The sequence below is a fragment of the Dromiciops gliroides genome, chromosome 1 (assembly GCF_019393635.1).
Source record: "Dromiciops gliroides isolate mDroGli1 chromosome 1, mDroGli1.pri, whole genome shotgun sequence".
Classification (NCBI taxonomy): Eukaryota; Metazoa; Chordata; class Mammalia; order Microbiotheria; family Microbiotheriidae; genus Dromiciops; species Dromiciops gliroides.
The window spans coordinates 549,865,057-549,892,184 of record NC_057861.1 but is presented as its reverse complement, the minus strand read 5'-3'; the positions used below and the strand labels follow the sequence as shown (position 1 = coordinate 549,892,184).

The window sequence follows — 27,128 nt, the reverse complement described above, 5'->3', positions numbered from 1 at the left end:
TTACCTTAAATTCAATGCCATGCTTCACTTTACTCTCTACTGTCCACTTCCTCTCCTGTTCCTTTGACCCTTGGATCAGAAACCATGCTCTGCGGGTGTAGCCTTTTCATCTCTGGAACCCCTGACGTGGGGGCCCTGCTGATCTGATTGGGTGAGCATCCCCCAGAGCCCCATCAGACTGGCCCTGGCCATGCCTCACTTTATTCCCTGGCTGTCTTCTTGACAACTGCCTTGTCACCACTGACTTGGCTTCTTTCTTCCTCCCTTCCCAGATGTAGAACAAGGATGAAATAAACATTGCCACATTTAAGGGCCATATTGGGGATAGGGATAGAGTAGTCCCTTTCCCCCTAAAGAAACAAAAAGAAAAGTTGGTTATTGAAGCATTTTTGTTTATTTGTTTGTTTTTTTTTTTTTTGTGAGGCAATTGGGGTTAAGTGACTTGCCTAGGGTCACACAGCTAGTAAGTGTTAAGTGTCTGAGGCTGGATTTGAACTCAGGTCCTCCTGACTCCAGGGCTGGTACTCTATCTACTTCGCCACCTAGCTGCCCTATTGAAGCATTTTTTGAAAAATCACATTGGAGAACAGAAGGAAGGTCAGAAAAAAATTAGAGAGACCATTTGGACAGTTTTGAAAGCTACATGTTGAATTTACTATATATTTTTAAAAGAAAACCAAGCTATACAGAATAGAGATTCATAGTTTTATGTACAATCCCTTTTTTTCTATTCTACTAAATGCTCATTTCATTTGGTGTTTTAATAAGTTCAGAATAAAAAAAGATAAAATTCTTGAAAACCCTCCTCCAATAAATTAATGCTACTACCATCAGTCTCAAAATAGATGTGTCACTCTACTCTGCTATGGCTCTACTCACTGTCACTATTTAGTTTTGTAACTTTTCAAACTAAAACTCCCCTTTCTGGCCACCATCCCCTGGATGTGCGGTCTTCTCCCATTAGAATGAAAGCTTCTCAACAAAACACAACACTCATCTCTATTTAAACACACACACACTTGAAAGCATAGGTATAAATGAATGTTTCCTTAAAATGATAAGAAGTATCTACTTAAAATCATCAGTAAACATTTGTAATGAGGATAAGCTACAAGCCTTCCCAATAAGATCAGGGCTATAAGAACAAAGAAGCCTATTATCAGCACTATTATTCAATATTGTGCTAGAAATGCTAACAATAGTAATAAGAGGGGAAAAAAAGTGAAGTAATCAGAATGGGCAATGAGGTAATAAAACTGTCTCTTTTTGAAGATGATATGATAGGATACTTGGAAAATCCTGGAAATGAAACTAAAAGAGTAATTGAAACAATTAATAATCCTGCAAAGTAGCAGAATATAAAATAAACCCATATAAATTATCAGCATTTCTATATATCACTATCAGAGTCCTGCAAGAAGAGATAGTAAGAGGGGAAGCTAGGTGGCGCAGTGGATAAAGCACTGGCCCTGGATTCAGGAGGACCTGAGTTCAAATCCAGCCTCAGACACCTGATACTTACTAGTTGTATGACCCTGGACAAGTCACTTAATCCTCATTGCCCCACCAAAAAAAAGAGATATTTCATTTGAAAATAACTACAGGAAAAAATAACTATAGGAAACATAAAATACTTGGGAGTATGCTTGCCATGACAAACCCCAGGAACTATGTGAACAAAATTATAAAACACTTCTTATATAAATAAAATAAGATTTAAATAATTGGAGACACATTAATTGCTTATGGGTAGGCCAAGTCAATGTAATAAAAATGACAATTCTACCTAAACTAATCTATTTATTCCATGCCATTCCAATTAAATTGCCAAAAATTATTTTATTGAGCTAGAAAAATAATAAGAAAATTCATTTGGAAGAACAAAAGCTCAAGAATATCAAAAGAATTAATGAAAAATGTAAAGGAAGGAGGCCTGGCTGTATCAGATCTTAAACTATATTATAAGGCAGTAATGATCAAAGCTATCTGGAACTGGTTAAGGAATAGAATGGTGGGGGCAGCTAGGTGGTAGAGTGGATAAAGCACTGGTCCTGGATTCAGGAGGACCTGAGTTCAAATCCGGCCTCAGATACTTGACACTTACTAGCTGTGTGACCCTGGGCAAATCACTTAACCCTCAATGGCCTGCAAAAAAAAAACCACCGAAAAGAAAGAAAGAAAGAAAGAAAGAAAGAAAGAAAGAAAGAAAGAAAGAAAGAAAGAAAGAAAGAAAGAAAGAAAGAAAGAAAGAAAGAGAAATAATATGGTGGATCAGTGGAATACAGTAGATATACAATATACAATAGTAAATTATTATAGTAACCTTATGTTTGATAAATGTAAAGATTTAAGCTTTTGAGATAAGAACTCACTTTGGTAAAAATTGTTGGGAAAACTGGAAAATAGTGTGACAGAAACAAGGTACAGACCTTAAACCATTAAAACCTTAAACCATTTACCAAGATAAGGTCAAAATGGATACATGACCTAGGTGTAAAGGGAGATATCATAAGTAAGTTAGAAGAACATGCAACATATTGCCTATTAGATTTATGCATGGGAGAAATTTTTATGAATAAGCAAGAGACAGAGAGCACTGTGAAATATAAAGTTGATAATTTTGATCACATTAAATTTAAAAGTTTATGTGCAAAAAAAACCCACTGTAACCAAGTTTAGAAGGAAAGCAGAAAATCAGGGGAAAAAACTTCATAGACAGATTCTCAGATAAAAGCTTCTTATCGAAGATAGCGGAGGAAAGGCAGTGAACTCTCGAACTCATGACACAATCGCTCCAAAAAACATCCAAATAACACTATAGGAAAATGCTTGGAGCAGCAAAACTCAGAGAAGAATGTGCTGAAATCATCTTCTAACCAAGAACGGCTTGGAAGGTCAGAAGGAGGGAGCTGCTGTGCTGATACAGGAGTCAAGCCCAATCCCACAGTTACCCTGACACAGATCCAGTCCCAGGAAGGCCTCACCAGAGAAGGAGATCCCCAGAGCCTCTGAATCAGCTGAAGCGCCAGTGTCCTCTGGAACTAAGCTCACAGTCTGATGAGAGGGCTGAGCCCTGGGCAGGGGGGAGACTACAGGGGTCTATGCTGGTGCTGAGGCAGAACTTGAATTTTTCACCCCTACTGGGAACCAGGAGGTAGGCTTGAGTAGCAGTGGCCCAGGTGGGGGGAGGGGTACAGGCTCATCAGAACTAACAACCACAACACACAAAGCTGGTTGATTAGCAAGTTGGTCTGGGGTCATCTAGGACCAGGGAATAGGCCAGGTGAGTGAAGAAACTGATCCTCCTTAAATCGTACCACCTGGGACTTCTGAAGCTTGGGATACTGTAGCCTGGAAACAGTGCCCCACTTTAAGGAGCTAAAAGTCAAGTAAAAGAAAGGCAAGATGAGCAGACACAGAAAGGTGAGGACCATAGAAGGTTTCTTCAGTGACAAGGAAGACTGAGGTGCACCCTCAGAGGAAGATGTCAACATCAGGGCCCCCATATCTAAAGCTTCCAAGAAAAAATATGAATTGGTCTCAAGCCATAGAGGTGTTCAAAAAGGACTTTGAAGATAAAGTTAGAGAGGTAGAAGAAAAAATGGAAAGAGAAATGAAGGGGATGCAGGAAAGACATGAGAAAAAAGTCAGCAGCTTGAAAAGCCAAATGGAAAAGCTCTCTGATGAAAATAATTGCCTAAGAATTAGGATTGAACAAATGGAAGCCAGTGACTTTATGAGAAACCAAGACACAATAAAGAAAATCCAAATGAATAAAAAAATAGAGGGCAATGTGAAATATCTTCTGGGAAAAACTGCCGACCTGGAAAATAGGTCCAGGAGAGATAATTTGAAAATTATTGGTCTACCTGAAAACCATGATCAAGGAAAGAGCTTAGACACTATCTTCCAAGATATTCTCAGGGAAAATTGCCCTGAAATTCTAGAAGAAAAAGCTAAAATAGAAATTGAAAGAATCCACCGATCACCTCCAGAAAGAGATCCCAAAAGGAAAACTCCTAGGAATATTTTAGCCAAATTCCAGAGCTCTCAGGTCAAGGAGAAAATACTGCAAGCTGCCAAAAAGAAAGAATTCAAGTATTGTGGAATCCCAGTCAGGATAGCACAAGATCTAGCAGCTTCTACATTAAAGTACCAGAGGGCACGGAATATGATATTCCAGAGGGCAAAGGAAATGGGATTACAACCAAGAATCACCTACCCAGCAAATCTCAGCATAATCTTTCAGCGGAAAAAAATGGGACTTTAATGAAAAAGAAGACTTTCAGATATTTGTGATGAAAAGACCTGAACTTAATGGCAAATTTGACTTTCAAATACAAGACCCTAGAGAACCATAAAAAATTGGAGCTGGGGGACATACCTGGGATCATATAGTGGGCGACTGTCTTTTGTCTGTGGCTGGGTTTTAGCTGGGATCCCCCTGTGTCCAGGGATGATGCTTTATCCACTGTGTCACCTAGCTAGGTGATGACATCTTTAGGGTTAAATTGAGGGGTGACTGGAATGCACTGGGGGAGGGGGATGGGCAGAGGTGAAATCCTACATGAAAGAAACAGGAAAAGGCTTATGGAGTGGGGGAAGAGTTGGAAGAGGAGCAGGACAGTAAATAATTTTTGCACTCATCAGAAAAGGCTCAAAGATCTTAAACTCATCAGAGTTGCCTCAAGGAGGTACTAACAGACACACCCAACTGGGTGGAGTAATATATTTAAACTGGGCAGTAAATGAGTCTAACACTCATCAGAATTGGCTCAAAGACCTCAATCTCATTAGAATTGGCTCAAGGAGGGAATAATGTACACACTCAGTTGGGTGGAGTAATCTCTCTAACCCTGCAGGAAAATAGGAGGGGAAGGGGACAAAGAGAGAGGGGCAAAAGAAGGAAGAGCAGAGTGGGGGAGGGGACAGACAGAAGCAAATCCCTTTTGAAGAGGGATAGGATGAAAGAAGATGGATAATAGAATAAATATCATGGGGAAGGGAATAAGATGGAAAGGAAACAGTTAACAATAGTAATCATGAAAAATAGAAAAGAGGGAAAATTTTACAAAAAATATTTATAGCAACTCTTGGTGGAGGCTAAGAATTGAGAATCAAGGGAATGCCCATCAATTGAGGAATGATGGAAGAAGCTGTGCTATATGATTGTAGTGGAATGGTCTTGTGCTACAGGAAATGACAAACAGGATGATCCCAGAAAAACTTGGAAAGACTAATGAACATCGAAGTATAGTGAAGTGAGTAGAGCTAGGAGGACATTGTGCATAGTGACAGCAGTATTTTGTTCAATGAGCAATTGTGAATGACTTAACTACTCTCAGCAATGCAATGATCCAAGACAATCCCAAGGAACTAATGAGGAAGCTTACTATGCACCCCCATAGAAAGAACTGATAAAAAGAACACTTGTGGGTTGTACATATAAAACCTGGTTGTGATCTTGTGGAGGGGAGAGGAAAGGGAGGGAAGGAGGGAGAAAAATTTGGAGCTCTAAATCTTATGAAAATGAATGTTGAAAACTACCCTTACATGTAACTGGAAAAAAGAAAATAAATGTTGCAAAAAAAAAAAAAAGCTTCATATCTCATATGGTAGAGAACTTTGTCAAACTTATAAGAATATTAGTCATTCCCCAATGGATAAATGATCAAAGTACATGAACAAGCAGTATCTGGAAGAAGAAATCAAAATAATATATAGTCATATAAAAATGTTCTAAATCATTATTGATTAGAGAAATTCAAATTAAAATATCTTTAAGATACCATCTCATACCTATCAGATTGGCTAAAATGATAGAAAGTGAAAAAGATAAATGTTGGAGAGGAAATAGAAAAATGGGACATTAAAACACTATTGGTGAGAGGCAGCTAGGTGGTGCAGTGGATAAAGCACTGGCCTTGGATTCAGGAGGACCTGAGATCAAACCCAGCCTCAAGACACTTGACACTTACTAGCTGTGTGACCCTGGGCAAGTCACTTAACCCTCATTGCCCCACAAAACAAAACAAAACAAAAAAACACTACTGGTGGAACTGTGATCTGGTCCAACTATTTTTGAGAGCAATCTGGAATTATGCCCAGAGTTATAACACTGTGTATACCCTTTGACCTAGCAATACCATTATTAGGTCTGTTTCCCAAGATGATCAGGGAAAAAGGAAAAGCCTTATGCTCTAAAATATGTATAGCAGGTATCATTGTGGTGGCAAAGGATTGAAAATTGAGGGAATGCCCATCAAATGGGGAATGGCTGAGTAAGTTGTGGTGTATGATTTTCATGGAATACTACTATGCTTTAAGAAATAACAAGCAGGTTGATTTTAGAAAAACATGGAAAGACTTGTATTAAATAACGAAGAGTGAAATGAGCAGAACCAAGAGAACACTGTATACAGTAACAGTAATATTTTTTGAAGAGTAACTGTGAATGACCAAGTTATTCTGAATAATATGAATATTCAAATCAACTACAAAGGACCTAGGAAGAAAGATGTTATTCACCTCCAGAGCAAGAATTGATATATGGAAATAGGTATTGTACAGTTTCACATATATATCTGTGTCAAATGTTGACCATCTATAGTACAGGATTGGGAGGGATGGAGGGAGAGAGCTCAGAATGCAAAGTGTAACAACAACAATAAAAAAAATGAAAGCTTCTTGAAGGCAAAGACTGGCTTTTTGTATTTATATCACCAAGTCTTAGCACAGTGCCTGACACATAGTAATTAATAATGATAATATAGTTATACAGTGCTTAATATGCGTCGTGCTTATACTGTTCTAAGCACTTTATAATTATAATGTCACATAAGTAAATAAGAAAAAATCTCAACAAAATGAAGAAATACTGTGGGATAAGACAAAACTTCTTTTTTTGGGGGGGGGGCAATGGGGGTTAAGTGACTTGCCCAAGGTCACACAGCTAGTAAGTGTCAAGTGTCTGAGGCCGGATTTGAACTCAGGAACTCCTGAATCCAGGGACGGTGCTTTATCCACTGCACCACCAAGCCGCCCAAGACAAAACTTTTAAACTGTGGGTTGCAACCCCATATGGGGTCATGTAAGTGAATGTGGGGGTTGCAAAAAATTTGGCAACAGTAAAAGGTTATGTGTACCTATATTATATATGTATATACTGGGGGTGGCATAAAAATTTCTGGGGTGAAAAAGGGTGGTGAGTGTAAAAAGTTTAAGAAGTCCTGAGTTAAGAGATGCCTGATGGGTAAGCCAAGAAAAAATCAATACCATATCACCTATAAACAGAGGTTCAGGCAGGGACTACAAAAGTTGTTGGGAAGAATTCAAGCAAGAGATAAAAAAAAATGAAATGAAAAAATTAATGTAGCATTTGTGAAGGAAAAATGGAAAAGAGAATAAAGAGCTGAGAATTGAAGGTAGAAACATTAATTGTTTCTTCATGAACCCATTTTGGGTTTTCTTGGAAAAAATACTGGAGTAGTTTGCCAGCTCATTTGACAGATGAGGAAACTGAAGCAAACAGGGTTAAGCAAACTTGCCCAGGGTCACATACCTAAGAAGTGTCTCAGCCTGGTTTTGAACTCAGGTCACCTTGACTTGAGTCCTGACACTCTATCCACTGTGCCACCTAATTGCCCCAGAAAACCCTACTTAAGTATTATGTCCCTGGAAAAGCAGAATGAAGTAAACTCAGTGATTCTATTAGATCATAAGAAATATTAAATGAAGTCAAAAGATTGAAAGAATAGAAGAAAATGTCAGGTAACTACTGTAAAAAGCAACTGATGACCTGTAAAACAGGTTAAGAGAAGATAATTTAAGAGTCATAGGACTTGGGGCAGCTAGGTGGTGCAGTGGATAAAGCACTGGTCCTGAATTCAGGAGGACCTGGGTTCAAATTCGACCTCAGACACTTGACACTTACTAGCTATGTGACCTTGGGCAAGTCACTTAACCCTCATTGCACAGCCAAAAAAAAAAAAAGAACTATAGTACTTCCTAAAACCCAGAACAAAACAAAAAACCTGGATACCACATTTCAAGAACAAAAGTGGCTCAGAGGTATTAGAAATAGACAGCAGGTCAATCAACATAATATGATTGAGTAGAATGATGATTAAATTGTTCTTGATTACAGAATCATGGAGTTTTCAATCAGATGTAGGTTCCCTCTTGTTTCCCAGTCCCTTACTAAGAAATCTAGGGTCCCCAGGGCTCCTACCTGCCAAAGGAATGTGAAACAGATGATCATCCAGACCACAGGAAGCCAGAGACCATTCAGATACAAAACAGCATCCATCAACCGCTGTATATCCACAGACACCAGGTTGATGATCTCTCCCACTGCAGCAGTTTTCCGCATGGCACTTGAGAGACCTAAAATCTGGGTTAGGTAAAGAATAAAGGTGTCTTAGGTCTGACAGGAAGGGGGGCTTTCCAGAGGAAAGAGCACCAAGGACTTAATTAGAGTAGTAAGTTTCAGGTAGCCAGAGTGAGAGAGGAACAAAGGACACTCAGGGAGCAAGGACAGAGCCCATTTGGCTGTCTGTCATTTCTCTGTTTTCCTTGCATTCATACTCATTCTTAAGCATTCATTTCACTCAATAAAATATATAACATAAATATAATTTAAAATTATATTTTGAAATGTAAAAACCATGCTTAGCTCCTGGGTCATACAAAAATGGGTTGCTACTGGGCTGTAGTATGTCTGCACATGGTTTAGGTTCAAGAAAATAAGGGAGAAAATGCTAATAATGGAGATTAAACTTAAAAGTGTATCGTATATACACTCTCCACGGCGGTTCCCCCCTCCACCTCAAGTTGGTTGTTAAACATTTACCAGCACATCCCTGATTATAGCCCTTGTTCAGGTCATCCTCTCCTATATATCCAGTCTATCTGCTGAACAGATCACACCTTTATTTCAAACCAAACTCAGTGCACCAGCATTCCTTCCTATGTGGGATCCACACAAGATGAGAACATATCTTCAGGATATGGACAGGAAAGAGGAACTTTCCCATTAGTCTTTTTACCTCTGAAACCGAAGTAGAATCTGTTCCTGTATGTAGAAGCAGCATGATTTGAAAGGTGCCTAAGAAGGCCTCTCTTAAAACAAAACAAAAACTACCCCATCCAAGTATTATGGTGCCTGAAATCCCACCATTCCTTTTCTATTAATCTAGCCCTCTTTTAAAATTCAAATGCTAGGGGGCAGCTGGGTGGCTCACTGGATAAAGCACCGGCCCTGGATTCAGGAGGACCTGAGTTCAAATCCCGCCTCAGACACTTGACACTTACTAGCTATGTGACCCTGGGCAAGTCACTTAACCCTCACTGCCCTACAAAAAAAAATTCAAATGCTGATTAAGAACACACTGGCATAGGTTGAAATCTATTTTGCCATTGGTAGGATGAAGGTGGTGGATCTCTTGAGCTTAGAAATTCTGCTTTGCACTGGGCTAGGCTGATTGAATATCCACATTAAGGCTGAGCATTAATATCATGAGCCCCTGGGGAGCAGGGTGGGCTTGGGGAGTTGAGGGGCACCAATTTGCTTAAAGAAGGGAGAACTGGTCCAGACTGGAAATGGAGCTTGTGCCAATAAGAGTAACACAAAGCTTGTGAGTAGCTCAAGCCTTCCAGTCTGGGAGGGAGGCTCAATTTTTTAAAGAAAAATAAATGCTGGGAGTGGCAAGTTGGCACAATGGATAGTCATGAACTTACAAATCACAGGACTTGAGTTGGCCCAAGGGAACTTACCAATTCTTACCTGGGTGGCCTGGAACAAATCCCTTAACCTCTATAAACCTATAAATTGTTGTTGGTTGCAGGTAGAACACAGACACACGTGTGTGTCTGTGTTCTACCTGCAACCAACAATAGTTTACCCAGAAAAAAATAAATATAATTGTGCTGTGGGAAAAAAGTAGATTTTTTGTTTGTTTGTTTGTTTTTTGCGGGCAATGGGGGTTAAGTGAAAAAGTAGATTTTTAAATGAAATAGAGTATTCCTAATGAAAAGACAACAACTGCATAGAAACTTTGAAATGGAAATTTAGGAATTAGGAAAAATATTTTAAAAATAAACATGAGGGGCAGCTAGGTGGTGCAGTAGATAGAGTACCGGCCCTGGAGTCAAGAGTACCTGAGTTCAAATCCAGCCTCAGACACTTAACACTTACTAGCTGTGTGACCCTAGGCAAGTCACTTAACCTCAATTGCCTCACTATAAAAAACAACAACAACAAAAAAACATGAATAAATACTCATAAAAAACCAAAGGTTGAACTGTGGACATTCTAATATGAGGAGATAATACATGCATTCACTCAGAGGCCTATCATAATAATGCATCATGAGGGAATGTGGGACATCTAATTAGGGATAAGGCCTCAGAGTGGTTTTCTTATATCTTGCTAATCAAAATGATGATTAAAAGTAGAAGGGAAAGGAAGTAGGGAAAGAGGAATACACTAGGGTAGGAGGGGAAAGGAAGATTAGGGAAAAGTATCACATAATATACACAAAGAGAAAATGATGGGGAATATAGCTGATACTTGAACCTCAGTCTCATCTAAACTGGTTCAAAGATTTGAAGAATCACACACACACACAAACACACAAAGCCAAACACAAATATAACCTTGGGTTAAGAAACTAATTTCACTCAATAGAGAAATAGGAAGGAAAGTGGAGATTAGAGGCAGATAGAATGAGAGTGATTAGTTGTAAGCAAAAGAAATTCTAGGAAACAAACACACACACATCTATCCATCTATGTATATATGTATGTATGTATGTATCTACCTGTCTGTCTGTCTGTCTACCTATCAACTCTTTTTGAAATCATGCCTTTCTATTGAGGAATGGCTGAACAATTTATGCCATATAACTTTAATGTAATACTACTGTGTCATTAGAAATTCTGAAGAGGTTAGTTTCAGGGAGACTGGAATGGTTTGTATGAACTGATGCAGAGAGAAGTGAACAAAACCTATAGAAGAATTTCTAGAATAACAACAGTAATGCAAAGATAAACAACTCTGAAATACCCAGGAGCTCTGATCAGGATAATCACCAACCTTGAATCCAAACACACACACACACACACACACGTATATATACGTGCATTTCTTCACCTGTAAAATGAAGGATTGCCCTCCTAACAGAGAAGTGATAGACTCAAGGCACAAAAAAAAGACATTTTTTTTTGGACGTGGCCATCATTTTGCTAATCTGTTCTTCTATGTCACAAAGCTTTCCCCTTACCCTTTTTCTTTCTCTCAGTTTGCAATGGAGGGTTAAGGGAAGGGGAGGGTTAGCAATAGAAATAGTGATGCCAACAATGAGAGAGTTATTGTAACGTTTTTCTAAATGCACATAGAAGAATAGAAGGAAGTTCAGAAGGAAGCACAAACAGGACAGTTTTGAAAGTAATATATAGGATTTTTAAAAAAGGAAGCAGTATCCCGCAAACAACAACAATAACAACAAAAACAAAACAGACAACCAACAACAAAATAAAAGGAAGCAGTCTGAATTGGACAGTCCCAATTACACAAAGAATCCCTTGTTTGTATTTTGCCGTGTATGTGAAAATGATCTTTTTGAGGTGTTTAAGTTCAGAATAAAAATATTTTTTAAATTAAGGGATTAGATCAGATGAGGTACATCCTAGCTCCATGTCTGTTGTTACTATTGTTGTTCACTTGCTTCAATCACATCCCACATTTCATGACCCCATTTGGGGGGTCTCAGCAAAGATATTGGAGTGGTTTGCCATTTCTTTCTCCAGCTCATTTTACAGGTTAGGGACTGAGGCAAACAGGGTGAAGTGATTTGCCCAGGATCACACAGTTAGTGTCTGAGGCTGAATTTGAACTCAGGGAGAAGAGTCTGCCTAATTCCAGGCTTGGCACCACCTAGTTGCTACCCATGACAATAGTTATAGAAATATTAAACTAACTCATACTAAAAAGTAAATTATCAGGGCAGCTAGATGGCGCAATGGATAAAGCACTGTTCCTGGATTCAGGAGGACCTGAGTTCAAATCCTGCCTCAGACACTTGACACTTACTAGCTGTGTGACTCTGGGCAAGTCACTTGACCTTCATTGCCCCACACAAAAAAAAAAAAAAGTAAATTATCAGGTCCTTGTTCCTTTGGTAGAGAGTACTAAGTGATTGAGTTTCTATGGGGAGATGGGAAGGATGCTAAGAAGAAAAGAGCTTAGAAATCCATAGTAGACAAGGCTTCGCAGTTTCCTGAGGCTCATGTCACAGGAGGCTTTCAAGGTGCCTCTCCTTCTTGGTCTTTCCATCTCTATATATTAGAAGGGGTTTAAGAAGACTGGCTCACCAGAAACACTCTCTGTCCCTTGTGGTTCTTGACATCCTGTGGTCACTGATTTGGCTGGAGGGGGTGGACTCACCTTCCTATACACCAGGCCCATCACAGCTGTCTTCAGTCTTAGCTCCAGGATCATGCACACATACATGTGGCGTTGCTCAAATAGGGTTTGTAGGCAGGCAGAAAGGAAGAGTAGCACTGCATAAAAATAGCCCTTCCAGGCTGGAGCCTCAGGGTCGCTGATGAACTCTAGAAAAAAGCTCCAGGGAAAAGGACAAGCAGTGAGAGAAGGCCTCCATTGCAGGAAACATTTGCCCAAATCTGGGCTATCTGTTTTCAAGCAACATTAATATTTAAGTTATTGATAGTGATGGCGATGTTGTTGTTGGTGGTGGCGGTGATAATGACTGTGATTATAGTGGTGATGGTGGTTGTTGTGGTAGTGGTGGTGGCTGTAATGATAGTGGTAGTGATAATGGCTTTATTAATGTATTTTGTTTGTACATTAGAAACATTTAGAGATTTGAACTCAGATCTTCATCACTCTAAGTCTAGTGCTCTCTCTACTATGACACCTAGCTGCCTCAGCAAGGATTAAATGGGACTGGTCATTTCCTTAGTTTTCTTTTTTCTTCTCTCATTCTTTTTTTTACCCACCCACTTGTACCTGACCAGGTTCCTACTTTAAGGGCAAGGAGCAAAGAAAGGAAAGGAAACATCTAGAGGTAAAGGAAAGTTGAGATGAGGTGCCATCACCCTCTTTGGGGCTGCTAATTAAAGAATGTGACCATTGGAAGGGCAGCTCCTGCCCTGGGAAGACAAACGAGGGCAATCCTTGCAGCTGGACCTACCTTAGGATCTTTGGGACAGCAAACCTGAAGACATCGCTGATGATTAAGCTGAGAGTCCCAAGGAGGAAGGTAACTTTAAATACTTTCCAGATAGCCTTCAGCAAAGGGAGTCGAGAACTCTGGTGCCCCTGAAGGAAAGCTTCAGTCTCTGGAGGGAATGTTGCTTCATCTCTGTTTCCTCCACCCCTTTCAAATCCCATTTCCTCTTTGGTCCTTAAGGAAGGAAGAAGCAAGTTCTAAGTCAGACTAGCTCCCTGGGCACAACTTCCCTTACTTGTTCTTTGTATACAAAGTTAATGCTACTGTTCCATCTGTTTAGAGTTCATAGAATTACAAAATTTACTTGGAATAGATATTGGTTGCCATCTAGTCCATGTTTAGTCTTTTTTTCAGTCCAGTCTGACTTTTTTTTTTTTTTTTTTGGTGAGGCAATTGGGGTTAAGTGACTTGCCCAGGGTCACACGGCTAGTAAGTGTTAAGTGTCTGAGGCCAGATTTGAACTCACGTCCTTCTGAATCCAGGGCCGGTGCTCTATCCGCTGCGCCACCTAGCTGCCCAAGTCTGACTCTTCATGACCCCTTTTGGGGGTTTCTTGGCAAAGACTCTGGAGTGTTTTGCATTTCCTTTTCTAGGTCATTTTACAGATGAGGAAACTGAAGCAAAAAACGGTGAAGTGACTTGCCCAGGGTCACACAATTAGTAAGTATCTGAGGCCAGTTGTGAACTCAAGAAGATCAAGCTTCCTGATTCCAGGCCTGACACTCTATCCACTGTGACATGTAGCTGCCCTAGGTTTTTCAAGTAGTAGAAATGCATTTGCTCTAAGCCACCCATATTCCTTTTCTCAGTCTCCTTGTGACCAGGGTCAAAGGCATATGAAAGCTGGGGTTAAGGATGTAGTATTTGCCTTGAGCACACCGTGAAACTACTTCATTAAGCACCACAATCCCTTCACCTGAACTAATTGTACAGAACTTTAATATAGGTATATAAAAAATACCTCAATGGTAGGGATGAGACCTAGCTTTCAATAAACAATCATTTTGCCCTTTGACATTCAGGAAAAATAATATGAAGTCAACCTTGCAAACAAAAAAAAAATTTACTTTCTTGTCTGTTGTTGCTCATACTCCCCCCTTGGTGAGTCTGAAAAAATGTCTCTCTGATGGAGTCTATACATTTAAGCTGTAAAAATGTTAGAAATTGGCAGTCACTTGAAAGGAAAGGTGGGGTACAGGACAGGGGGAAAGGAGGTTGAATAAGGAGTGAGTATGATTTGGTTGAGGGTCCCCTCAGAGGGGAAACAGTATCATTACCCAAATTCAAGTTTGCTAGATTCTCAATTGTGCATGGGCTGGCCTGGCTCCTGCCTGCTGGAGCACTTACTGTTGGGCTTTGTTACAGATCTTCTTCCATTCTCTTTCAAGCTGGGATATGATTTCCTCAGATGAATTTTCTTTCCCAAGTGACCAGAGGTCATCCAGCTCTAAGGGCTTCCTGTAGCCCTGCCACACTAGTCTACAAAAGAATATGCTTCAGGCAAAGTTACCAAAGACAACCCCATCTCCCCCTCATAATCCCATCTAATCTTTTGCCAGGCAAAAGTGCTTTACAAACATTATCTCATTTAATCCTTACAATAACCATGTGAGGTAGGTGATGGTATTATTCCCATTTGACAGCTAGGGAAACTGTAGGTGCTATTATTATCCCCAATTTTATAGTTTGGGAAACTGAGACAGAGGTTAGGTGACTTGCCCAGGGTCACACAACTAGTAAGTGTCTGAGATTGGATTGGAGCTCAGGGCTTTCTGACTGGAGGCCCAGTGCTTTATCTATTGTACTGCCTCGATGTACTCTATCTGCCAACCAGAGGGTCCTTGAGCAACATCTTCCTTTTATCTCAATATTTTATCTCCTTTGTTTGTGCATTCATACAAGATGTCCCCTATACCTGGGATGTGCTCCATCCTCACTTCTGCTACTTCCTTCTATCTCTCTTTAGATAACCAGGTATTTATTTTTTCTGTGTACACATAGAATCCCTGAAGTAGAACATAGGCCTTTTGAGGACAGAGATTGTCTTGTTTTTATCTTTGTTTTGTTTTGTTTTGTTTTTTAGTGAGGCAACTGGGGTTAAGTGACTTGCCCAGGGTCACACAGCTAGTAAGTGTTAAGTGTCTGAGGCCGCATTTGAACTCAGGTACTCCTGACTCCAGGGCCGGTGCTCTATCCACTGCGCCACCTAGCTGCCCCTTGTTTTTATCTTTGAATCACAATGCCTTGCATAGTATAGGTTCTTAATAAATGTTAATTGGATTACTGGCCTTTGAGTTCACTGAAAGCTTGGGGAGCCAGATGTGGTACCACAAGCCAGTAATCTGTTACTGGGGAGATCTCTTGAGCTCAGGATGGAGTATTTGCCTTGAGCACTACATCCTTGAGCTACAGTGAGCTAACCCAATTAGTACTAAGACCAGTATCAATACAGGGAGTCACAGGAATTGGGGTGGGGTTGAGGGGACACCTGGTTGCCCAGGTCAGAAAGAGAACAGATCGGATCTCCTGTGTTAATAGTAGTGAGATCAGACTCATGAGAAATCACTGCACTTCTATCCTGGAAGAGACAGGGAGACCAAGTATTTAAAAGAAAAAAAAAAAGAAAGAAAGGAAACTTGGGCATTGATGTTGTACTGAGGAAGTAATCAAGTAAAGGCCTCTTGATACAGGTGTTGGTATCCTAGCTGAGGCCATACTTAGTGTGACTGTGGACCAGATTAAATTTGGAACCTTGGAGGTAGATACGAGAGAGTCAGTGGTCAAACTCCAAGATATTTCTTCACCAAAGAATAACTCTTAAGCACCAATAAACTGAAGTCAAGTGGCAGAGCCATTAGTTTCTGTATTGCCCCAAGAGAATCGGCTATATCTAGGGGACCTTGTGGGATTGGGTGATCAGAGGTGGGAAGGGCACTAAAAGAAGAGATGGGATGGTGTAGTAGTAGAAAGATAAATGGCTCATGAGTCAGATGCTCTGGGTTTAAATGTGGGCGTGCTATTTACTGTCTGTGTGCTCTTCAACAAGTTGATTTATCGATTATGAGCCCCAGTTATCCCCTTTGTTAAATGGGAAGGTTGAATTACTTGATCACAAAATGACAGAAATGTAAGGAGCCTTAGAGGTCATTGTGTTCAATTGGCATCAGACCAAATCCTTCTAGAATCACAGGGAAATAGATTTATCAATTTAGAACTGATAGATGCCTCAGAATCCATTTGGTCCAATCCATTTACTTCACGGATAAGGAAACCGAGGCCCAAATAGATTCAATAATTTGCTCAAGGACACGTATCCCTAATAGATGGTTATCTAGTTTTTTGCCAAAAGAGTTCCCCTGTTCCCTCCCTAGTGACATAGAGCCAATTACCTTCAAGATGGCCTTTTTTACTTTAGGACAGCTCTAAATATTAGGCAAAAGTTATTCCTCCTTGGAGTAAAAAACTTCCCTTCTGATGTCCCAATCAACACAGGCCTGTGATGCTTAAAGCAATTAAATCCATCGTGGGAGGAGAGAAAATGGTCAAGAACCTTAAAAGGCATTTGACAACAATATCCTGCTATGTGTTTTTTTCTTACCTAGAAAACCACCAAAATGTGGCTTTGGAAGGAAACGAGGACCCAGATTCAGGACATGGGTTCTGGAAGAGGCAAAAGGAAGTTGATTTTTTATGTAACAGACAGGATCCCCCCCCCCCCCTCTCTCTCTCTCTGCAGGTCAATGAGGGTTAAGTGACTTGCCCAGGGTCACACAGCTAGTAAGTGTCAAGTCCTCCTGAATCCAGGGCTAGTCCTTTATCCACTGTGCCACCTAGCTGCCCCTTTCCTTCTTCTTCTTGTTTATTTTTAGGATCCTATCTTTCTCAAAGCCCCTAAGAAAGTGTTAGACACATATTAGGTGCTCAACAAATAATTGACTAATTTTAGAGTTACAGATTCATAGAGTTGTAAAACTTTGGAGATCTTATCGTACACCCCCTTTGATTAAGGAAAACAGGCCTTAGTAGGGTAGTAGAACCACAACAAAAGCCCAGGTTTCCTGAAGTCTAGTCTTACTACACTTACACGGTTACCTTGCCCCTCTTTCCTGGAGAAAGGTCCAGATGCTCAGAATAGGAGTTTGTTTTCTCCATTTTTTTTTTATTGGGAAGAGTGATATGGTTGGCACTTACTGAGTCATGCAGGATTTTTGAGAAGAATGGAGGTTGGTCAGCTAGGAAGGACAAAACAAACTGTGCACCAATCAGAGCTGAATAAAAATAGGTTATGAGGTGGCGGAAGGCATCTTCTGGGAAGCCCTGTGAAGTATAAAAGCAATCAATCAATCTACGAACATTTATTAAGCACCAACTATGCACTAGCCACTATGCTAGGTGCTAGGGATATAATAAATCCCAAAGAAGTCGATTCAAATGGGCTCTACCTGAAAGCCACATCTGACTTTTCCCCTGCTTGGATTTCAGTCAGGGCTGCTAACTCCTACCCTCATTTGGGGGAAAAGTACTTACTTAAATTAAATATGAGAAGGAAGAGTTATAGAAATTAAGGAAAATGCCAGAATAGGGATGCAGCTAGGTGATAACATGGATACATCGCCAGGATTGGAGTCAGGTATTTAAATACAGCCTCAGATATTTACTAGCTGTGTGACTCTGGGCAAGTCACTTCACACTGTTTGCTTCAGTTTCTACATCTATAAAATGAGCTACAGAAGGAAATGGCAAAACCACTCTAGTATTTTTGCCAAGACAATCCCCAGTGGGGTCACTAAGAGTGAGATATGACTGAAATGAACGAACAACATAAAAGAATGCTGGGGCAAACTCTTTTAGAACTGCCTTAAAATGTCTCCTATTGGCATCACAAGTAGTTTCAGATTCACTAACAGTTGCTTTATCTGTATCCTATAGATACAGTTAGCTAAGGCTGGGCTCAGGGCATTTCCCCAAAAGTGGCTGTGGTGGCTAGAGGAAGGTGACATTTGTTAAAACAGACTGAGTGTTGAAGTTGGAATCACAGACCTGGGTACGAGTCTCGACTCTGGGGCTTATTATCTCTATGACCTTGAGGTTACAGTCAAGCTCCAAGGAACCAGAGAGGTCATTGAGTCCATCCTGCCCTCCTCCCATTTTACAGATAAAGAAACTGAGGTTCAGAGACATTAGGTGTCTTGCCTATGGTTGTAAAGCTAATAAATGTCTGAGGCTGATTCAAAACCCAGCTTTCCTGACTCCAAGTCCAGCCACTGTGACACCCTGCCTCCAAAGCAATAGATTTATCCTCTCTGGGTTAAAACGAAGGTGATGAATGCTACAGATTTCATATAGTGCTTTTAGGTCTACAAAGTATTTTGCCCATATGCTTACTTGAAACTCACAATTACCCTCTGAGGTAGGTACAACATCAATAGGTATTATTGCCCCTATTTTACAAATGAGGAAACTGAGACTCATGAAGGTCACTGCACATGGCATCAGGGAGGACTTAGGATATGAATCCAGGTCTCTTCTGACTACAAATTGGGTGGCCCTATTACAGTAGCTGCAGAGAAAATTCCTCCCCCTACACCCCACCCATGCTCCAAACACCCTCATAAGGGGTAAGAAGGGAGTCTTATCCCTCTCATTCTGCCCTGCTTAATTGTATCTGGCTTAAAAAAAATTCCTTTCCTAATTTCCTACCATGATAATTTCTACTCCCTTCATCTTTAAACCCTACAAATATTTGCAAATATTATATAGTAATATTAACAAAAATCGACATTTAGAGAGAGCTTTAATATTGGCAAAACATCTTACATATGTTATCTCATTTGAGTACTACAGTTCAGTGACATTATGGGTTTAAACAAATTTATGGGTAGGTCTAAGAGTAGAACATTGCTTCAGTGGAAAAATTTATTTTAAGTCCCCCCCCCCCAACCAAATTTCAACTTAAAACTGATTTACATATAGCATTTTCCAACAGAATCCATCAACTTGTCAGTCAAGGATTGCCTTAATTGTGTATGAGGATGATGATGCTTTATTATTGATGGATATTATATTAATTATTAATTTTCTGTTGAGTAATAATAATATTATTATGTTAAATTATGTCCTTTCCCTTCTCTCTTTAGACCAAGACAGAATAGCCACATTGTTTAAGAAATTATTATCTATGAATCATCTCATTATTTTTTGTATCCCAAATACCTTGTACATAGGCACAAATTCGTAATTTCCTCAATTTAGAAAACTCCCATTGTGAGAATATTTTCTTTCTTCAGATGTAACCTACTTAGCAAATGAATCCCAAGAAGTTGCTGGAAGTGTGTACAGGTTAAGGTACTCATCCAGGGTCAGACAGGAAGTATCAGAGGAGGGATTTCATACTCAGGTCTTGCTGCCTCCAATCCCAGCACTGTCTATTACGCCACATTGCTTCTCACTTTGTGGAAAGTAGCCATGAAATAAATGGGGCACAGTGGATGGAGTGCTGGGCCTGGAGTCAGGAAGACTCATCTTCCTGACTTCAAATCTGGCCTCAGATACTTACTAGCTGTGTAACTCTGGGCAAGTCACTTAGCCCTGTTTGTCTCAGTTTCCTCATCTATAAAATGAGCTGGAGGAGGAAATGGAAATCCACTCCAGTATCTGCCAAGAAAATTCCAAATGGGGTCACGAAGAATCAGACATTACTGAAAAACAACTCAATAAATAAATATTGAACTGAAATGAATACCAGGCTTCCACCATGTCTTTCATCCACTTACTCCTTGCTGGACTTGGTACACTGTGGCACTGACTATGGCCACCATAGAGAGGAAGCAGAGCAGCCAATAAATGAAGAGTACCCCTGATGACTGGATGCCCGTCTTTCTCTCTGAATGGATTAGGAACAGAGCCAGGATCTGAAAGGAGGGAAGCAATAGCAAGGGGGGTTTAGGAGCTGAAGAAAATCCAAAGTCTTCACCCCCCAGAGAAAATGAAAATACTCTTGTCCCAGGCCCACATTTGGTTTTCTCTCTAGCCCAGCTTGCCCAGGAGATAGGAAGATGCACAAAAAAAGCTAAGCTCTAGCTATTACCATTGTGACGAGCCATACAGTAGGGTTAATCAGGAATTCAGGAGCTTGTGGAGTTCCTCCTTTGATTTTCCAAAGAGTGAAGATTATTTTAGAAGAGCACAGGATGATCAAGATGAATCCAAGCACCTAGAAAGAGCAGGGAAAAAAATTCCTTTTAGTTTGAGATACAAAACCGGAAAGCCAAGGTGATCAAAAGCCTTGTATTGCCTTCGCAGTGGATAGAATGTGGGACTTGGAGTCAGGAAGACCTGAGTTCAAATTCTATCTCAGTACTAGTAGTGTATGACCCTGGGAAAGTCACTTAACTTATCTCAACTTCAGCTTTCTCATCTACAAAATGGGGATAATAATAGCACCAACCTCAGAAGATTGTTGTGAGGATCATAAGAGATAACATAAGGAAAGTACTTTGCAAAGCTTAAAGAACCATAGGAAGGCTAGCTATTGTTATTATTATCATCATATTATTATAAGCACAAAGGAATACTCAAATTATAGGATACTGAAGTGGAAAGGTACCTTAGAAATCATTTACACCAATCCTCTCCTTTTATATATGAGGAAACTGAGGGCCCAAGAGAAAAGATGACTTGGGGATTGACACAAATTAGGGGTGTGACAAGGACAAGGAGACAGATCCATCTAATCCTAGAGAAAACAGAATAGATCTGGGGCCTTGAATCTTTGGGAGACAAGTGAAAGCCAGAATGGAAAATGATTTGCCATCTTTTTTTGGGGGGGGGTGGGGGGGCAGTGAGGGTTAAGCGACTTGCCCAGGGTCACACAGCTAGTAAGTGTCAAGTTTCTGATGCCAGATTTGAACTCAGGTCCTCCTGAATCCAGGGTCAGTGCTTTATCCACTGCGCCACCTAGCTGCTCCCGATTTGCCATCTTAAAGAGGATTATTGCTCCCTCATTACCCTTCTCTGCTGGCATAGGCAAATAAAGCTATTAGTACACAGAGCAAAAATAATAGCATTCAAAGAAGAAAGTATGTTCAGTATTATCCTGCATTGTCCACTGAGCTATGGGGAAGCAAGACGTCAAGACTTGAATTACAGGGAGAGAATAGTACCCCTAAAGGCACTAACCAGAAGCAAAAATAAAAGGGGGGTGGTGGTGATGGCTGGGAATGAACAACTGAAGAGTAAAAGCTCATCCAGTTGCTGATGGGGACAAGAATGGTGCCAAGCTTTCAAGACCCACATTAAGAGCGACTTACTTCCTTTGAGAAATTTTTGGACAGTGACAGTCTCTGATTAGGGAAGATGTAGGTTTGAATCTTGACTTAGATACTTCATGACTGTATGACCCTGGGTAAATAACTTAACCTCTCTAAGTTTCTGTTTTCTTATCTGTGAAATGTGGATAATAATAGATCCTACCTCTTTGAGTTGTTGTGCAAATCAAAGGAAATAAAGTACGTAAAGGGTTTTGTTAACCTCAATATCCTATTGTAATAAATATGAGCTATTATTGTCTTTGAAACCATTATAATCTCCCCCTTCTTTGAACTACTGGAACAAATATAATCTGTGAACTATAATTTAGCCTTTAGTTATGGATTGTCTTGTACTATTCTCTGATTTTTCCATTTGTAATAATTGCCCTCCCCTTCCCCACTAGACTATAAACTTCCTTGAGGAAAGAGAGTTAGACGTCATCTATATCCTCAAAGTGCCTAGCACAGTGTTGGGCACATGGTAGCTGGTCCTTGATAAATACTTATTGGTTAATTAATTTACATCAGGCTCATAGAAGGGCCAAGAACCCCAGCAGCTCCTACCATTTTAGTTTTGAAGAGGCATGACATCCGAATATAGCCCTTGTTGTTGTAGTGGAGGTAGAGGAAGTAGAAAGGGCTAATGACCCACAGGTAGATTGAGGGGAGCCAGGCCACCACTGCATTCAGGAGGCATGGGCTGAATATCTGTAGTCCAGGTGGCTGGGTCTCATTCCAACTCTGTACCAAGGCAAACACAGAGGGGGATTATTATTGAAGTATTCTGGTATCCAGGTTAGTATACCCTAGATGTAGGAGTTTTGAACTTGGGGTCCTTTAACTTAAAAAAAATATATTTTGATAATTACATTTCAACAAAATTAAATTCCTTGGTAATCCTATGTATTTTATTTTATGCATTTAAAACCATGATTGTGAGGAGGTTCATTGTGTTTCACCAGACTGCCTAAGGGGTCAGTGACACGCAAAAATTCAAGACCTCTGCTCTAGAGAATCACTGGCTATGTATCTGGTGATCTAAGGATACACTTTTCAGTGTGTAAAAACCTGCCAGCACAACACAAAGAAGTAGATCCAAATGGGTTTTGCCTGAAAGCCACATTTGCCCTTTCCCCTGCTTGGATTGCAGTCAGGGTGGCTAATTCCTACCAACAAGAACTCCCATTTTCTCCTGTGCTGAGCCAGCTCTCTCCCACCTCTCCTCCTAGGTGAGAAGCTAGTTCAGAGATTGCCTCTGGCATAGGAAGACTATGTCTCCTAACCTGTATTTCCTGAGCCCAGCAAATAAGTAGCCTTTTCTTATCTCCATCATCATAGTCAGACTTGCTCTTTCCAAGGCCTGCCTCCCCTCTCGAACGGATTGTCATCCGTTCTCCCTGTCCCTCCTCCTAATATGCCATGGCGAATCATGGCAAGGACCTTGCTTTATTTAGCTGTGGATCTCTCGCAGTACTCAGCACAGTGCGTTATACAGAGGAGGTGCTTAATATGTGTGTGTTGAGTATTACAAATGTATAAGGGGACTGTGGAATAAAAGAAGTTAGTAAATACTATGACAGGGATTAAATAATCAACAGGTATTTAGATTGTGAGCTCCTTGAAGGCAGGGACTGTCCTTTCCTTTTTGTATTCCCAGCACTTAGCACAGTTCCTAGCACATAGTAGGTGTCTATTGAATACTCACTATATGGCAGACACTGGTGAAAGGATCAGAAACTTTAACATCAATGAACCAACAAGCACTTATCAAGCACCTACTACTTACTTTGTGCTGGGTACTGTGTTAGATACCTTGATACAAAGTAAAACAAACAAAAAATGAAACAATTCCTACCCTCAAGGAGCTTACATTCAGTGAATGAATGAAAAAGCATTTATTAAGCATTGACCATGGTACTAGGAGCTGGGGATACAAACAGAAAAATAAGATAGTCCCTGCCCTAAAGTAGTTTACATTCTAATAGGGAGAGACAACCCACGTAGAAGGTTTTAGCAGCAAATCATATGGAAAGTTTCCATGGTCCCTAAGGTGCATGGTGAATCCTAAAGGAATGTGTTTTATTTAATGCCATTTCCACTGTCAAAATAATATCATTTTCGGGGGCAGCTAGGTGGTGCAGTGGATGGAGCACCGGCCCTGGAGTCAGGAGTACCTGAGTTCAAGTCCGGCCTCAGACACTTAACATTACTAGCTGTGTGACCCTGGGCAAGTCACTTAACCCCAATTGCCTCACCAAAAAAAAAAAAATCATTTTCTGATGCTGAATCATTTCACAAAGCCAAGCATTTTGGTATTGAGAAATTAGTTTAAGCTCTTTTTCCCCAGGGATTGAGCTGACATAGGGGAAGAGTATTCCCTGGATTTTGGGGAATATGTTTGTATTTCGGTTCTTGCTATATCTTCTCAATAACAATCTATTTTTGCAAAAGCTAATAGTTGTTACTTGATTAAATGATACTATGGTGCTAATCACTGGGTCAATCCCTGATATTGTGTAGAAGGGGCTTACCTTCCTCATCACCACCACCAACTGCTGATCAATTGGCACCAATAGGCAGATGAGCACAAGAATGGCAGCATCCTTACTGACTGGTCCAGCTTCCAGACCAGCCCTTACCACCATCAGAAGCAACTCATGGGAAGGGAGGCCTTGCATCCCAAGCAACTGTCAATCAGCTGCCACACCCAGGGAGGGCAGACCAGCCTTGATGTGGCAGCAGGGCACCTTGAGGGGGAGTCAGAAGCTAACAGAATGTGCCAAGCAAGTCCCTCAGATCCTGATGGTGACAGCCCATGGCCCTGAACCTAAGATTCCTGAGAATAGTGATGTTAAAAGACTGACATTAAAAAAGCAGCTTTTGGGGCAGCTTGGTGGTGAAGTGGATAGAGCACCAGCCCTGGATTCAGGAGTACCTGAGTTCAAATCCGGCCTCAGACACTTAACACTTACTAGCTGTGTGACCCTGGGCAAGTCACTTAACCCCAATTGCCTCACTAAAAAAAAAAAAAAAAAGCAGCTTTCACATCTGGTTTGCTGCTGCAGCATAATTACTGTGGGACTTTTCCATCTGACCTTCCCTATGTGTTGTCTCCTTTTTTAGAATGTGAGGCACTTTCTTTTCTATTTGTACCCCTAAGTGCTTAGCACATTTCCTTGTACATGGTAAGCACTTAACAAAAGCTTTATTCATTTATTCATAAGAGAGATCCTAATTATAACAAGTGATTGATATTGTGAAAAACACACCAGAATAGGGGCTTAAGCCAATAGCATTAGAAATATCCCCATAGTGGGGGCAGCTAGGTGGCACAGTGGATAGAGCACCGGCCCTGGATTCAGGAGGACCTGAGTCCAAATCCGGCCTCAGACACTTGACACTTACTAGCCGTGTGACCCTGGGCAAGACACTTAACCCTGATTGCCCTGCAAAAAAACCCCAAACAAAACAAAACAAATTAAAAAGATCTTTAGGGGCAGCTAGGTGGCACAGTGGATAAAGCATCAGCCCTGGATTCAGGAGGACCTGAGTTCAAATCTGGCCTCAGACACTTGACACTTACTAGCTGTGTGACCCTGGGCAAGTCACTTAACCCTCATTGTCCCGCCATGGAAGCTCTCAAAAGGGACTTTGAAGAGAAAATAGGAGAGATAGATGGAAGCTGTAGAGAGAGGGAGGAAAGAATGGAAAGAGAAATGAGAGTGATGCAGGAGAGTAAAGAGAAAAAAGTCAACAGTTTGAAAAGACAAATGGAAAAGGATATAAAAAAACTGTCTGATGAAAATAATTGCCTAAGAATTAGGATTGAACAAATGGAAGCTAGTGACCTTATGAGAAACCAAGACACGGTAAAGCAAATCCAATTGAATGAAAAAAATAGAGGGCAGTGTGAAATATCTCCTTGCAAAAACAGCTGACCATTGGACTACCTGAAAACCATGACCAAAACAAGAGCTTAGACACCATCCTCCAAGAAATTGTGAGGGAAAATTGCCCTGATATTCTAGAAGCAGAAGCTAAAATAGAAATTGAAAGAATCTACTGATCACCTAATGAAAGAGATCCCAAAAGGAAAACCTCCAGTAATATTATAGCCAAATTCCAGAACTCCTAGGTCAAGGAAAAAATATTGCAAACACCTAGAAAAAAGGAATTCAAATACTGTGGAGCTCCAATAAGGATAAAGCAAGATCTAGCAGCTTCTACATTAAAGGACCAGAGGGCATGGAATATGGTATTCCAGAGGGCAAAGGAACTGGGACTACAGCCAAAAAAACACGTACCCAGCAAAACTGAGTATAATCTTTTGGAGGAAAAAATGGGACTTCAATGAAAAAGAGGACTTTCAGGCATTTGTGATGAAAAGACCTGAACTGAATAGAAAATTTGACTTTCAAATACAAGACTCTGGAGAATCATAAAAAGGTAAACAGGGAAAAGAAATCACAAGGGACATTAAAAGGTTAAACTATTTACAGTCATACATGAGAAAATAATACTTCCAACTCATAAGAACTTTTTCAGTAAGGAATACACAAAGGACACAGGTCTGAACTGAATATGAAGGGATGGTATTTGTAAAGCATTTATTTTTTTGTGTATCCTTGCCCTTTGTGGTGTCTGGGGCCAGATTTGGGCTCTGGGCCTCCTGGGCCCAGGGCTGGTGCTTTGTCCACTGTGCGACCTAGCTAACCCATGATGACATCTTTAAAATAGGGGTGAGGGGTAGGAGGAATAGACTGGGGGATGGGGGAGGGGAGAGGTAGAATGGGGAGAGGTAGCTCACAGGAAGGAAACAAGAAAAAAGCCTATGGAGGGGGGGGAAGAAGAGGAAGGAGAGGGGGAGTGAATAAACCTCACTATCATCAGAACTGGCTCAAAGAGGGAATAACATACATACTAAAGTGGGTATAGTAATATATTTTTGCCCTGAGGAAAAGTGGGAGGAGAAGGAGATGGGGGTGGTGTGGGGAGAAGAGGGGAAGGAGGGAAGGGAAGTTTGGGGGAGGGAGCTGTAAAAAGCAAAACACTTTTGAGGAAGGTGAAGATGTTCTGCATAACACCACATGTATGACATATATTGAATTGCTTGATTTCATAGGGAGCGTTGAGGAGGGAGGGAGGAAGAAAAATGTAGAAAACAGAATTAGCTGAAAGGCCATAACCTCATCAGAGTGGGCTCAAGGAGGGAATAACAAACCCAATTGAGAAGAATAATCTATTTAACCCTACAGGAAAGTAGGAGGGGAAGAGGATAAGGAGGGAAGGGTGAATGAAGGGAGGGTAGAGCGAGGGAGGGGGCAGTCAGTAGCAAAACACTTTTGAGGAGGATTAGGGCAAAATAAGATAGACAATAGAGTAAATATCATTGGAAAGGAAGGGTATGGAGGGAAATAGTTGTGATGATTGATTACAATGTCAAAACGTATGGTACCTATTGTGCAGGGCTATTGTGAAGAAAATTCTCTGTCAAGTTCAAGGTACTATATAAAGATTATGATGAACAGGATGCTATCAGAAAAACCTGGAAAGACCCACATGAACT

The 27,128-nt window shown here is 40.6% G+C and overlaps 1 protein-coding gene across 3 annotated transcripts in view; it reads right to left on the bottom strand.

The window, feature by feature from the left end:
- Window positions 1-27,128, bottom strand: part of ABCC6 (ATP binding cassette subfamily C member 6) — a 64,944-nt gene that overhangs the window by 31,679 nt on the left and 6,137 nt on the right. For 2 of the 3 annotated variants that reach the window (XM_043977935.1, XM_043977936.1), the window contains exons 2-10: window positions 22,127-22,303; window positions 20,341-20,466; window positions 20,027-20,164; window positions 17,445-17,570; window positions 16,852-16,913; window positions 14,601-14,732; window positions 13,215-13,427; window positions 12,446-12,623; window positions 8,231-8,392 (exon numbers count right to left, since the gene is read on the bottom strand). In XM_043977935.1, the coding sequence (XP_043833870.1) occupies window positions 8,231-8,392; window positions 12,446-12,623; window positions 13,215-13,427; window positions 14,601-14,732; window positions 16,852-16,913; window positions 17,445-17,570; window positions 20,027-20,164; window positions 20,341-20,466; window positions 22,127-22,303 (1,314 nt within the window). The remainder of the gene's footprint in view (window positions 1-8,230; window positions 8,393-12,445; window positions 12,624-13,214; window positions 13,428-14,600; window positions 14,733-16,851; window positions 16,914-17,444; window positions 17,571-20,026; window positions 20,165-20,340; window positions 20,467-22,126; window positions 22,304-27,128) is intronic. The other variant, XM_043977937.1, reaches the window with a different exon arrangement.